The following is a 13,939-nucleotide window of genomic DNA, read 5'->3' on the forward strand; positions in this document are numbered from 1 at the left end:
AAGAACTGCAGATGCTGGTTTAAATCGAAGATAGACACAAAATGCTGGTGTGAGTAACTCAGCGGGACAGGCAGCATCTCTGGAGAGAGGGCGTTTCGGGTCGAGACCCTTCTTTAGACCTATCTATCTACCCTAATCCCACCTGTATACCCCTCTATGCCGGTTCATTCAAGTACCTGTCCAATGGCCTCTTAAATGCTGTTCCTGCCTCCATCACCTCTGCACAGGTTTGTAGGTAAGTTGTAAATTGTCCCGAGCGCGCGTATGGTAGTGCTGGTGTACGGGGTGATCGCTGGTCGGCGCGGACTCAGTGGGCCAAAGGGCCTGTTTCCACGCTGTATCACTAAAGTCTAAATAGTCAGCAGGAATTGGAAGACTGTCCTGATGCAGGGCTTCAGCCCGAAACGCTGACAATTCCGCTCCCCATCACAGATGCTGCTCGGCCCGCTGAGCAGAACCTCCAGGTGATTGTCCGTTTTCACAGAGTCCCTGCCCGGATTGGAGGGCCTGAGTTATAAAGAGAGATCGGATCGGCTGGGTCTGCTTTCCCCCGAGTGAAGGCTGAGAGGGATGAGGTTTTCAAAGGGGGATCTGAGGGGCGAATGTCTCACACAGTGGGTGGTGGGTATGTGGAATGCAGGAAGGGGAACAACATTTAAGAGGCAGTTCTCTGAATGAGCAGGGTTAGAAAATGAATACAGGCATACACCTCACCGATGCCCCACATGATTTTATACACCTCGATAAGGTCACCCCTTGTGAGAAACGCCCCCAGCTACCTCACCTCTCCCTTGTATCTGGAGCCCTCCTGTCCCAAGGACATCCTTGTATCACCCAACCTCGTGTCCTCCACTCTTCTACATCTCCCCATTCATTCCCTTCGTCCCCCTCCCCATTTTAAAGAGAACACATATCAGTACAGTAAAGGGACAGGCCCTTCAGCCCACAACGTCTGTGCTGAACATGATGCCTAGACAAATCAATCTCCTCCGCCTGCACATAATCTACATCCCTCCGTTCCCTGCCTATCCATGTTTCTAGCTAAAAGCCTCTTAAACGCTACTGTGTCGGCCTCCACCACCGGCCCAAGCCGTGCATCCCAGGACCCGCCTCCCCCTGCAAAAAAAACTGCACACGCATATCATTTAAACCTTGCCCCCTCTGAACTTAACGCTCTGCCCTCTAGTCTATGATATTTTCCGTTCCATCTACAATGATGAAAGGGCACAAACTGAACCATTAATTCTGCTTCTCCTGCCGCAGATGTTGCCTGCACTTCTAAGTGTTGACAGTCTTTGTTTTTTTATTTCCTAAGCGTTAAGATGAGAGATAAAGATGAAACTGAGAAACAGCCCAGTGTGGTCAATTGGAGAGGTGAAGACTAAACAGTTTGTTTTAGTTTTAGTTCAGGGACAGACAATAGACAATAGGTGCAGGAGTAGGCCATTCGGCCCTTCGAGCCAGCACCGCCATTCAATGTGATCATGGCTGATCATTCTCAATCAGTACCCCGTTCCTGCCCTCTCCCCACCCCCTGACTCCGCTATCCTTAAGAGCTCTATCCAGCTCTCTCTTGAATGCATTCAGAGAATTGGCCTCCACTGCCTTCTGAGGCAGAGAATGCCACAGATTCACAACTCTCTGACTGAAAAAGTTTTTCCTCGTCTCCGTTCTAAATGGCCTACCCCTTATTCATAAACTGTGGCCCCTTGTTCTGGACTCCCCCAACATTGGGAACATGTTTCCTGCCTCTAACGTGTCCAACCCCTTAATAATCTTATACGTTTCGATAAGATCTCCTCTCATCCTTCTAAATTCCAGTGTATACAAGCCTAGTCGCTCCAGTCTTTCAACATATGACAGTCCCGCCATTCCGGGAATTAACCTAGTAAACCCACGCTGCATGGAAACAGGATCTATGGCCCACCGAGTCAATGCTGACCATCGATCACCTGCTCACACTCGTTCTATGTTATCCCACTTTCCCATTCCTTTCACACTCAGGACAACTTACAGAGGGAAAATGCATGAACGAAAATGCCTGAAGTATTCAGACATAGCAGCCGAGGCAAAACAACGCGGCTGGCGTGCCCAGGTGCTCCCCGTAGAGGTTGGTTGTAGAGGCTTTGTAGCCATGTCAACAACCAGACTCCTGAAGGGAATGGGAGTCCGAGGACAGGCCTTCCGGCAAGCCGTCAGGTCGTTGTCAGAGGCTGCCGAGCGAAGCAGCAACTGGCTGTGGCTGAAGAGGAAAGACTCCAACTGGGCTGCAAAATGACCAGCGACAGGGGTAAAAACGGAGGGGAGCTCACCTGGGACTCCAGGTGTCGCTGTTGAGCCCTCTGGGGTTATCGTGGGCCTATCACATCGAAACACCAAGGAAGGAGGGTGCCCACCTGATGACCCCAATGAAGTCTTTACCCCTACCCCAACAAGAGATTAAGAAGGTACCGACTACAGTAGGGATTGTAATACCAAGTCCTATAAGCTCAACTTAGTTCAGAGATGCAGTATAGAAACAGGACCTACGTCCCACCGAGTCAATGCTGACCATCGATCACCTGCTCCCACTAGTTCTATGTTATCCCACTTTCCCACTCCTTACACACTCGGGACTATTTACAGAGGGCCGATTAACCTCTGGTAAGAAGAGGCCCACTCGGGAGCTCCATGCCGCAGAGAAGGTTTCATCCGCCCCGACGCCGGGAGTTTCGATTAACCCGACGGGGGCTTCGATCGTCGGCTGCGGAAGGTTTGATCGCCCCGACCGCGGATGGTTTGACTGCCCCGACCGCGGAGAACAAAGAGGGAGGAGATTGAACTTTATTACCTTCCGTCACAGTGAGGAACGTGGAATCCACTGTGGTGGATGTTCATGTTAACTTTGATGTGTTCACAAAATGCTGGAGTAACTCAGCGGGTCAGGCAGCATCTCGGTAGAGAAGGAATGGGTGACGTTTCGGGTCGAGACCCTTCTTCAGACTCGAAGGGTCTGTTGTGTGTCTTGTTGCTTTTCACTTGGCATGGCTGTATGGTAACTCAAATTTCACTGTACCTCAATTGGTACACACGACAATAAACTGACCTTGAAACCTTGAACCTACAAACCTGCACGTCTATGGAATACGGGAGGAAAAAGGAAGGCCCGGAGGAAACCCATGCGGTCATGTGAAGAAAGCTCAAACTCAGAGGTCGAGACCGAACCCGGGCATCAGGTGCTGTGAGGCAGCGGCTCGACCAACTGCACCACTGTGCCGATATAGTTCTCAGCCTAAGGTTCTCACCATTGTAGTCCACAAGTTCCAGAGGCAAGGTCCACTGTCCCTAATGGGGCGGAGGTGAACCCTACAGTACCCTAGCTTATGGGAGGCCCATTCGGAAGTCAGATAACCGGGAAGAAAAAACTGTTCCCGAGTCTGGTGGTGCGTGCTTTCAAGCTTCTGCTCTTCCTATCGGACAGGAGCAGGGAGCGGATGGAATGACCGTGTTGGGACAAGTCTTTGATTACGTTGGCTGCTTTCCCGAGGCAGCGTGAAGTGTAGATGGAGTCAACGGTGATGGACTGGGCTACGTCCACAACTCTCTGCATGGTTTCTTTTTGCGTTCTTGAGCAGAACTGTCCCACCAACCGACATCCCGACAGGACGCTCTCTCTCCCCTGGCCCGATCACTCACTAACCCATCACCCTCAGTGTAGACTGCTGAAGCTCGCATGTTGAAATCCCACAGTGAGAGTCAGTGGATTGTTTGAATATTTGATGCCTTTAGCTGATTTCCCCCTCCCTCACACACTGGTGCTGGTTGTGATGGTCACGTAAGCCTCAGTGAAGAAGGAATGAACAAAGGGAGAGTGTTGGTTCCATGAAAGGTTTCCAAATGGGATAACATCAACACACAAGGCAGGGGATGACGCACAACTTTGCAACAGCCACAATGGAGCAGAGAGACATACTTCCCCAGAGATGCTGCCTGTCCCGCTGAGTTACTCTTCTCCAGAGATGCTGCCTGTCCCGCTTAGTTACTACTCCCCAGAGATGCTACCCGTCCCGCTGAGTTACTCTTCCCCAGATGCTGCCTGTCCCGCTGAGTTACTCTTCTCCAGAGATGCTGCCTGTCCCGCTGAGTAACTCTTCCCCAGAGATGCTGCCTGACCCGCTGAGTAACTCTTCTCCAGAGATGCTGCCTGACCCGCTGAGTAACTCTTCTCCAGAGATGCTGCCTGTCCCGCTGAGTTACTCTTCTCCAGAGATGCTGCCTGGCCCGCTGAGTTACTCCAGCATTTTGTGTCTATCTTCGATTTAAACCAGCATCTGCAGTTCTTTCCTACACAGAGACATACAGCACGGAAACAGGCCCTTCGGCCCACTGAGTCAATACTGACCGCCGACCACTCATTTAGACCAATCCTATATTATTATTCTCCCCACATTCTCAACCACCCTCTCTCTCCCCATCATAGATTCCGCCCCACAATTACGCGGGTTATTTTTACAGCGGCTGATTAACACACCAACCCCTACTTATGATCTTATTACGGGTGTCAGGGGTTGTGGGGAGAAGGCAGGAGAATGGGGTTGAGAGGGAAAGATAGATCAGCCATGATTGAATGGCGGAGTAGACTCGATGGGCGGAATGGCCTAATTCTGCTGCTATCGCTTATGAAATTTACTTTAGAGATACAGCGCGGAAACAGGCCCTTTGGCCCACCGAGTCCATGTTGACCGGCGATCCCCGCACACTAGGAAACTAGGAACAATTTACAATTTTACCGAAGCCAATTAACCGACAAACATGTACGCCTTTGGAGTGTGGGGGGGAAACTGGAGCATGCAGGGAAATGGAATGTTGGCCTTCATAACAAGAGGAGTTGAGTATAGGAGCAAAGAGGTCCTTCTGCAGTTGTGCAGGGCCCCAGTGAGACCGCACCTGGAGTACTGTGTGCAGTTTTGGTCTCCAAATTTGAGGAAGGATATTCTTGCTATTGAGGGCGTGCAGCGTAGGTTTACTAGGTTAATTCCCGGAATGGCGGGACTGTCGTACGTTGAAAGACTGGAGCGACTAGGCTTGTATACAGTGGAATTTAGAAGGATGAGAGGAGATCTTATCGAAACGTATAAGGTTATTAAAGGGTTGGACACGTTAGAGGCAGGAAACATGTTCCCAATGTTGGGGGAGTCCAGAACCAGGGGCCACAGTTTAAGAATAAGGGGTAGGCCATTTAGAACTGAGATGAGGAAAAACATTTTCAGTCAGAGAGTTGTGAATCTGTGGAATTCTCTGCCTCAGAAGGCAGTGGAGGCCAATTCTCTGAATGCATTCAAGAAAGAGCTAGATAGAGCTCTTAAGGATAGGGGAGTCAGGGGGTATGGGGGGAAGGCAGGAACGGGGTACTGATTGAGAATGATCAGCCATGATCACATTGAATGGCGGTGCTGGCTCGAAGGGCCGAATGGCCTCCTCCTGCACCTATTGTCTATAAAGCCCACGAGGTCACAGGGAGAAGGTACAAACTGCAGCCCTAGCCAGGATTGAACCTAGGTCTCTGGCGCTGTGAGGCGGCAGCTCTATCACTGCGCCACTGTCCCGCCCGACTTTGGGATGTGGGAGGGGAAAAGAGTCAGGAGCGTATAACCATATGTAACGGGAACGGAACAATGAAATTCTTACCAGCTGCGGCTTTGCAGGTTCGTTAATGCAATAACACGGCAAATAAATATGCATTGTTCCATAATGTCATCAATTAATAATCACTAATGCTACGTTAACCAGACCATATTAGTGCAGGACCGAAGAACATAATGCCACTGAAACAAAGGCCTCAGTAGATGACCTGAGCAACTGGAGGAAACCCACGAGGTCACAAGGAGAACGTGCAAACTCCGGGCAGAGAACAACCGGCACGGTAGCGCAGCGGTAGAGTTGCTGCTTTACAGCGAATGCAGCGCCGGAGACTCAGGTTCGATCCTGACTACGGGTGCTGCACTGTAAGGAGTTTGTACGTTCTCCCCGTGACCTGCGTGGGTTTTCTCCGAGATCTTCGGTTTCCTCCCACACTCCAAAGACGTACAGGTATGTAGGTTAATTGGCTGGGTAAATGTAAAAATTGTCCCTAGTGGGTGTAGGATAGTGTTAATGTGCGGGGATCGCTGGGCGGCGCGGACTTGGAGGGCCGAAAAGGCCTGTTTCCGGCTGTATATATATGATGACGATGATGATGATGATGATGATGATGATGAACCTGGGTCACCGGCACTGTGAGGCTGTAGATCTATTTGCTGCATCACTAAGCACCACCTCCACCTCCCACGCTGATGCAGCGACATAAACTTCATCAGTAACATGGAAAAGATAGTCCTGATAAAACATCCCGAACATATAATATCGACACAAAAATGCCGGAGTAACTCAGCAGGTCAGGCAGCATCTCTGGGGAAAAGCAATAGGTGACGTTCCCCTGTGTCAGTCTGAAGAATGTCCCAACCCCTAAACGTTTCCTGTTGCTTTTCTCCAGAGATGCTGCCTGACCCGTTGAGTTACTCCAGCGTTTTGTGTCTACCTTTGGTTTAAACCAGCACCTGCAGTTACCTTCCAACTAATAACAACACTTTCTTCCTCAACTCCAGAAATGTTCAGGAAAGTTTAGTTTAGTTTAGAGATACATCGTGGAAACAGGCCATTCGGCCCGCCAAGTCCATGCCGACCAGTGATCCCTGTGCACACTAACACCATCCTACACACACAAGGGACAATTTACAACTACACTAAGCCAATTAACCTACAAATCAGTACGTCTTTAGAGTGAGAGAGTAAAAAGAAACATCCATCACAGTGAGGAGGTTACTGGAGGAGACTCACTGTGATGGATGTTTCTTTTTGTTTGATGTTGTGTTATTGCTTATTTTTATTGCTCTTGTTGTGGGACTGTGGGTAATCTTTCATTTCACTGCACATTTATGTGTATGTGACAAATAAACGACTATTGACTATTGATACTATTGACTATTAACTGGAGCACCCGGGGAAAACCCTCCCGTTCAGTCCCATTTCCCCATGGAATTGTTGCAAAAATCAAGGAATTACTAGGACGAGTTACTCATTGGGTCAGGCAGCATCTCTGGGGAACATGGATAGGTGACATTTCGGGTCAGGATTCTTCTTCAGACTGATTCAAGATCGACTGATTCTTCAGAATGACAGAAGAGTCCCGAGTCAAAACATTACAAAATCACGTTCTCCATCTGGCCAAACATAACCTGTTGAGTTACCCCAGTACTTTGTCTATTTTTTATAAGCCAGCATCTGCAGTTCCTCATTTAGTTCAGTTTTGAGAAACAGTGTGGAAACTGGCCCTTCGGCCCACCATGTCCATGCCGACTATCAATTACACGTACACTCGTTCTATGTTATCCCACTTTTACAATCTCTCCAATTTACAGAAGCCAATGAACCTACAAACCTGTACATCTCTGGGAGGTGGGAGAAAACCCCAGCGCCCAGAGAAAACCAGCGCGGTCCCAGGGAGAGCTTGCAAACGCCACACAGACAGCTCCCGAGGTCAGGATTGAACCCGGGTCTCTGGCCCTGAGACAGCAGCTCGACCCAAAGAGAATGCAGGCAGGTGGGGACTAGTGCAGATGGGACATGTTGGTCGGTGCGGGCAAGCTGGGCTGAAGGGCCTGTTTCTGCACTGTAAGACTCTTTGACTCAATGATCTGGTTGAGCACCGTACTGCACTCAGTGTGCCCGGCAATGAGTTAGCAGTGGGAAGGAATCGCAGACGCTGGTTTAAACCGGAGCTCGACTGAGATGCATGCCCCTGAAGAGAAGCCAGAGATGCTGCCTGTGCCGCTGAGTTACTCCGGCATTGTGTGTCGGTTGTGAGTTAGTGCTACTCACTTGATGCAGCCGATGATAACCTGGGTTAGAGGGTAGATGAGTGGCTCCAGAATGTCGTTGGGGTAAACCGTGCTCAGCAGACGACACCACAGAAACAAGCAGTGAACGAACTGCCAGTTGTAGACAGACTGATAAGTCTCCTGTAAATACAGACAGGCAGGGTAGTAAAAAGAGACAAGCAGATAATCAAAATATTTTGAAAGCAATTTGGCAGCTAACAACCCAATGGTATGAATATTGATTTCTCCAACTTCAAGTAACCTTTCCTTTCCCTCTCTCTATGTCCCTCCCCCACCCTAGTTCTCCAACTAGTTTCACTGCCCTTCCGATTAATTTGACTGATTGCATGCCTGAGCCAACAATGAACCATTCTACATTTCCTTATCATCTGCTTTGATCTGTTGTTTTCACACCTTACCCATCCAAATCTCCAGGCTCCCTCTCCCCCGATTCTCGGTCTGAAGAAGGGTCTCGACCCGAAACGTCAACCATTCCTTCCCTCCAGAGATGCTGCCTGTCCCGCTGAGCTACACCGGCATTTTGTGTCTATCTTCAAGTTATAATCTTATTTCAATCTACGGGGGACAGTTAGGTGCGGCACAGCGGAGCCAGCACCACGCAGCACCAGAGACCCACGTCAAACCCTGACCCCCTCTGTGTGGAGTTTGCACACTCTCCACATTAGCCACAGGGTGGCGCCAGCACTGGCTGCCTCGCCAACAGTCTGTCTGCCCCTTCCTTCCTTCCTTGTTGTTTTAATGGTATGTGTTAAATGTATGTTTTTAGTGTTCTTTAGTTCGTTTTATGTGGAGGAGGGGGCAGTTGGGGGAAACTTTTTCTAGCCTCTTACCTCAACGGAGATGCGATTTTTTTCCCGTATCGCATCTCCGTCCGCACTACGGCCTAACATCGAGGAGTTGGCGGCCTTTGCTGGAGACCGACTTCGAGAGCCGCACCACGGGAGCCTGCGGGCAACATCACGAAGCTCGCGATCCCCATCGGGGATCGAATTTGGGGCTCCAACCGCGGGAGCCTGCAGACTTTAACATCGCGGAGCTCATGGTCTCTGGTCTGAGACTGACTTCGGGAGCTCCAAGCTGCAGGAGCTTCGACCACTCCGACCGCGGGAGAATAAAGAGGATGAAGATTGGACTTCATTGCCTTCCATCAGTGAGGAGTGTGGGAAATCCGCTGTGGTGGTTGTTTAAGTTAACTTTTATGTAGCTGTGTGTCTTGTTGTTTTTTTGTAGTTTGGCTGTAAGGTAATTCGCATATCACTGTACCTTAATTGTAAGAAAAAAACTGCAGATGCTGGTACAAATCGAAGGTACTTATTCGCAAAATGCTGGAGTAACTCAGCGGGTCAGGCAGCATCTCAGGAGAGAATGAATGGGAGACGTTTCGGGTCGAGACCCTTCTTCAGACTGATGAATGGGTGACGTTTCGGGTCGAGATCCTTCTTTACCTTTATTGGTACACGTGACAATAAAAGACCTTTGAAACCTTTAAATAACAAACACAGCCACTAACGTGCATTTACATCCTTTAAAGGAGACGTGCGGGGCAAGTTTTTTTACATAGAGGGTGATGAACGAGCTGGTGCTACCAAGGGTGATGGTAGAGGCAGGCACCATAGTGGCATTTAGGAGACTCTTGGGTTGGCACTGATTCAATGATCTTTCAGGCTCTGCTGAAATACTCAACTCTGCCACCAGTTGGCAGTAGAAATAAAGAATTGAGTCTCAAAAGAGAAAACACTTGTAATTTGAGAAAGCTGAAGTTGATGCGTTACCTTTTTCTTCAGGGTCATGGCGTTTCGGAGATGAATCGCTAGCTGTCGGATGTAGATGAAGGCGTGCTGGTAGGTAGCCTGGTAGTCCAAGGCGTACATCTCCGTCAGGCTGCGCTGCATGAAGTTGATCATGGGCAACACGTTTGGGGAGGTAAACTTACAGTTCTTCACGTAGGCCACGTACATTTGCTGGAGGAAGACACAGAGGCCAAGATTAGACCAGCCCCACCTTTGCAGCCAGCCGCGAGGCTTCCTCAACCGAGAATTTACTATCCCACATTCATAGGACATGGCGCAGGACTCCCCAAAAAAGTGAATCTGCAAGTCCCATCGGTAGTAAGGAAGGCATATTCAATGCTAGTATTTACATCAGGAGGACTGGAATTTAAAAAAAAAACAGGGATGTAATGCTGAGGCTCTATAAGGCCACGCTTGGAGTACCGTGAGCAAATTTGGGCCCCATATCCGAGGAAGGATGTGCTGGTTCTGGAGAGGGTCCTGAGGAGGTTTACAAGAATGATCCCAGGAATAAGTGGGTTAGCCCATGATGAGCGTTTGACAGCACTGGGCCTGTACTCGCTGGAGTTTAGAAGGTTGAGGGGGGACCTCGTTGGAACTTACAGAATAATGAAAGGCATGGATAGAGTGGATGTGGAGAGGATGTTTCCACTGGTGGGAGAGTCTAGGACCAGAGGTCACAGCCTCAGAATTAAAGGGCGCTCTTTTACGAAAAGGAGGTGAGGAGGGACTTCTTTAGTCAGAGGGTAGTTAATCTGTGGAACTGGAAGTTGCTGTATCCGCTATCCGCTATCCTTCCACGGATTCAGAGGGCAGCAAATCTACTTACAGTGCACCAGGTCTGCTGCCCTGAAAGTCCAGTACTCACAGGGGGACCCAGTTTTAGTCGAAGAGCCATTCAGTACAGAAGCAGGCCCTTCGGCCCATCTTGCCAATGTTGACCAGGGTGCCTGCCTGCTAGTCCCATTCCCCCACGTGGGGGCTCGTAACCCTCCCAACCTTTCCTCTCCGCGTACTTGCGTTAGCTCAGATCGATCTTTTATTTAAACAAACACAATGATCACCTTCAGCACCAGATTGAGGTAAATGTCCTGCTTGCCCCTGCATATCTTGTTGAGGATGAGAAAGGCCAGCACTCTCACAGTCTCCTCTCCGGTACTCCACTGCAGTATCACTTGCTAGAGGGTGGGGAGAGGAGAAGATGGATCCATTAACGGGAAAGCAAGAGCTTTATTAGAACGTTTCTTCACATTACTGGCTGCAGTGCTCATTAAAGGCGCAAAAGTAATTTGCGCCATTATTCCTTCTCATCGTTCTCAAAGATACAATATTAGAATATTCTCACATTAGAATATTAATTATAGACACAAAATGCTGGAGTAACTCAGCGGGACAGGCAGCATCTCCGGAGAGAAGGAATGGGTGATGTTTCGGATCGAGAGTCGGGGGGAGAGGGAGTCTGGAGATATGGAGGGATAAGGTGTGAAAACAACAGATCAAAGCAGACGATGATTAGGAAATGTAGAATGGTTCATTGTGAGCTGAGGGGAAGGTGATGGGGAGACACGCAATCAGTAATATTAATCAGGAGGACAGTGAAACTAGTTGGAGAACTGGGGTGGGGGAGGGACGGAGAGAGAGGGAAAGCAAGGGTTACTTTTGAAGTTAGAGAAATCAAAATTCATACCGTTGGGATGTTAGCTGTCCAAGCAAAATATGACATAACAGTGAAATATCAAATACTGATTGATTGATTGATTGATTGATTGATTGATTGATTGATTGATTGATTGGAAACAGGCCCTTCAGCCCACTGAGTCTATGCCAACCACTGAACACCCATTCACTCTAGTTTTTTGGTTTAGTTTACTATAATCAAGCATGCGGATGGAGAGTGAAGAGCATTTTTGTCGCGTGGTATCCAGCCAACATCCACTCCCTACATTATCCGGGACAATTTACAGAAGGCTAATTAACCCACGGACCCACATGCCTTCGGAATGTAGGAGGAAAACGGAACACCCAGAGGAAACCCAGGCGGTCACAGGGAGAACGTGCAAACTCCACACAGACAGCACACGAGGTCGGGATCGAACCCGGGTCTCCGGCGCTATGGGGTAACGGCCCTACCAGCTGTGCCACTGGGCCGTGGGTTTTATACTCCACACTGATCAGTGACAACGTTTTACCCTGAGCTTTGTGCTTGGAGGGATTTGAACAAAGCCAATGGCTGGAAATCGGGAGTGCTTACTTTCAAACAGAGGTAGTGACTCACCGATGAAGATGTGATGGGAGGCCCCAACTACAATCCAACCTAACCATGGAAATTTACAGCACGGGCGGCCATTCAGCCCATCCTTGGGTTACTCCCGCGATCGTCTCCCAGCCTGTGCCCCTCCAAGTTATGACTCTTAACTGAAGAGGCAAGTGGCAAACAATAAACTGGGGAATATACTCGTCAGGGCAGCATGGTGGCGCAGCGGTAGAGTTGCTGCCTCACAGCGCCAGAGACCCGGGTTCGGTCCGACTACGGGTACTGCCTGTACGGAGTTTGCACCTTCTCCCTGTGATCTGCGTGGGTTTTCTCCGGGTGCTCCAGTTTCCTCACACGCTCCAAAGACGTGCAGGTTTTTAGGTTAATCAGCTTCCGCAAATTGTCCCAAGTGTGTAGGATAGGGCTAGTGTGCGGGGTGATCGTTAGTTGGCGCGGGTTCGGTGGGAAGAAGGGCCTGTTTCCATACTGTATCTCTAAACTAAACTATATCTAGCAGTCACTGAGTTCAGGTTGAATGGAACCCCAACCAGTCAGAGCATAACAACATGAGAAATGGGAGCAGTAGGCCATTCGGCCCCTTGATGGTCTACTGGTTGGGGGCGGGGGGGGGGTAATTAGCAGATGGGTGGAGTGTGACAAAGCTAGAGGTGAAAACGAGACAAAATGGTGTCAGATAAAGAAGGAAGTGGAGTAAAGTGTAAAGCCAGAGGGAGGGATATAGTGCCAGCTTTTGTCTCACCCCTCACCTCTTCACCAATCATCTCCCCTCATCTCCATCATTCTGAAGAGTCCCAACCCGAAATGTCCTCTGTCCATTTCCTTCCACAGATGCTGCCTGACCCGAATAGATCATGGCTGACCGATCTCATCCCATTTCCCTGCTCTGTCCTCATGACCCTTGATTCTTCTGATAGCCAGAAGTCTATTGATCTCAGTTTTGGATGCATTCATACTGCAGCCCTCTGAGGTCAAGACTTCGCTTACCTCCGAGAGTGTGGATATTTCTCCACCTTTTAGTCCTAAATGGCCAGCCCCATAGATTTTGTTCTCGAGATTAAGTGCGGATACAGGCCCTTCAGCCCATCGAGTCCGCGCCGACCAGCGATCCCCGTAACTATAAACACGGCACTATCCCACACACACTAGGAACAATTTACAATTTTACCAAAACGAATTAACCTACAAACCTGCAGGAAGGAACTGCAGATGCTGGTTTAAATCGAAGGTAGACACAAAATGCTGGAGTAACTCAGCGGGTCAGGCAGCATCTCTGGAGAGAAGGAATGGGTGACGTTTCGGGTCGAGGTCCTTCTTCAGACCAACAAACCTGCACGTCTTTGGAGTGTGGGAGGAATCCGGAACACCCAGGAAAAACCCACACGGTCACAGGGAGAATGTATAAACTCTGTATAGACAGCGTTTGTAGTGTTATTCGATTTATTCACAAAATGTTGGGTAGTGTAGTCAGGATCGAACCCAGGTCTCTGGCGCTGTAAGGTAGTAACTCTGCAGCTACGCCACTGTGCCACCCCTCAACTCAGGAGATACAGCTGGCATTCATCTACGCTCTTGGGTCCTCTCACGGTTTTGTGCTTTCAGTTACATCACCTAAATGTCAGGGACCAAAGGCCAGAGCAAACCAGTCTCTCCTCACATGTCAGGGCCCCTTCCAAACACTGGGCTGGTGGAAGACATGGCCAAATAAAGAAAGGCCGGTGTCCAGGGGTACTCTGAAATTCCCCAGTGAATATTTGGACATTGAAATAGCCTGATAGATTCAGGAGCAGTTTTTTCCCAGCTGTTATCAGGCAACTGAACCATCCTACCACAACCAGAGAGCAGTGCTGAACTACTATCTGCCTCATTGGTGACCCTCGGACTATCTTTGATTGGACTTTACTGGCTTCACCTTGCATTAAATGTCATTCCCTTACCGTGTATCCGTACACTGTGAATAG

General features: G+C 49.4%; 1 protein-coding gene across 1 annotated transcript in view; it reads right to left on the reverse strand.

Annotated features, from left to right (window-relative positions):
• The window catches only part of noc2l (NOC2-like nucleolar associated transcriptional repressor), a 146,197-nt gene that overhangs the window by 102,543 nt on the left and 29,715 nt on the right, over positions 1-13,939 (reverse strand). Inside the window, exons 9-11 of the mRNA XM_078425031.1 lie at positions 10,771-10,884; positions 9,689-9,877; positions 7,897-8,036 (exon numbers count right to left, since the gene is read on the reverse strand). Of these exons, the coding sequence (XP_078281157.1) occupies positions 7,897-8,036; positions 9,689-9,877; positions 10,771-10,884 (443 nt within the window). The remainder of the gene's footprint in view (positions 1-7,896; positions 8,037-9,688; positions 9,878-10,770; positions 10,885-13,939) is intronic.

The sequence above is a fragment of the Rhinoraja longicauda genome, chromosome 30 (assembly GCF_053455715.1).
Source record: "Rhinoraja longicauda isolate Sanriku21f chromosome 30, sRhiLon1.1, whole genome shotgun sequence".
Classification (NCBI taxonomy): Eukaryota; Metazoa; Chordata; class Chondrichthyes; order Rajiformes; family Arhynchobatidae; genus Rhinoraja; species Rhinoraja longicauda.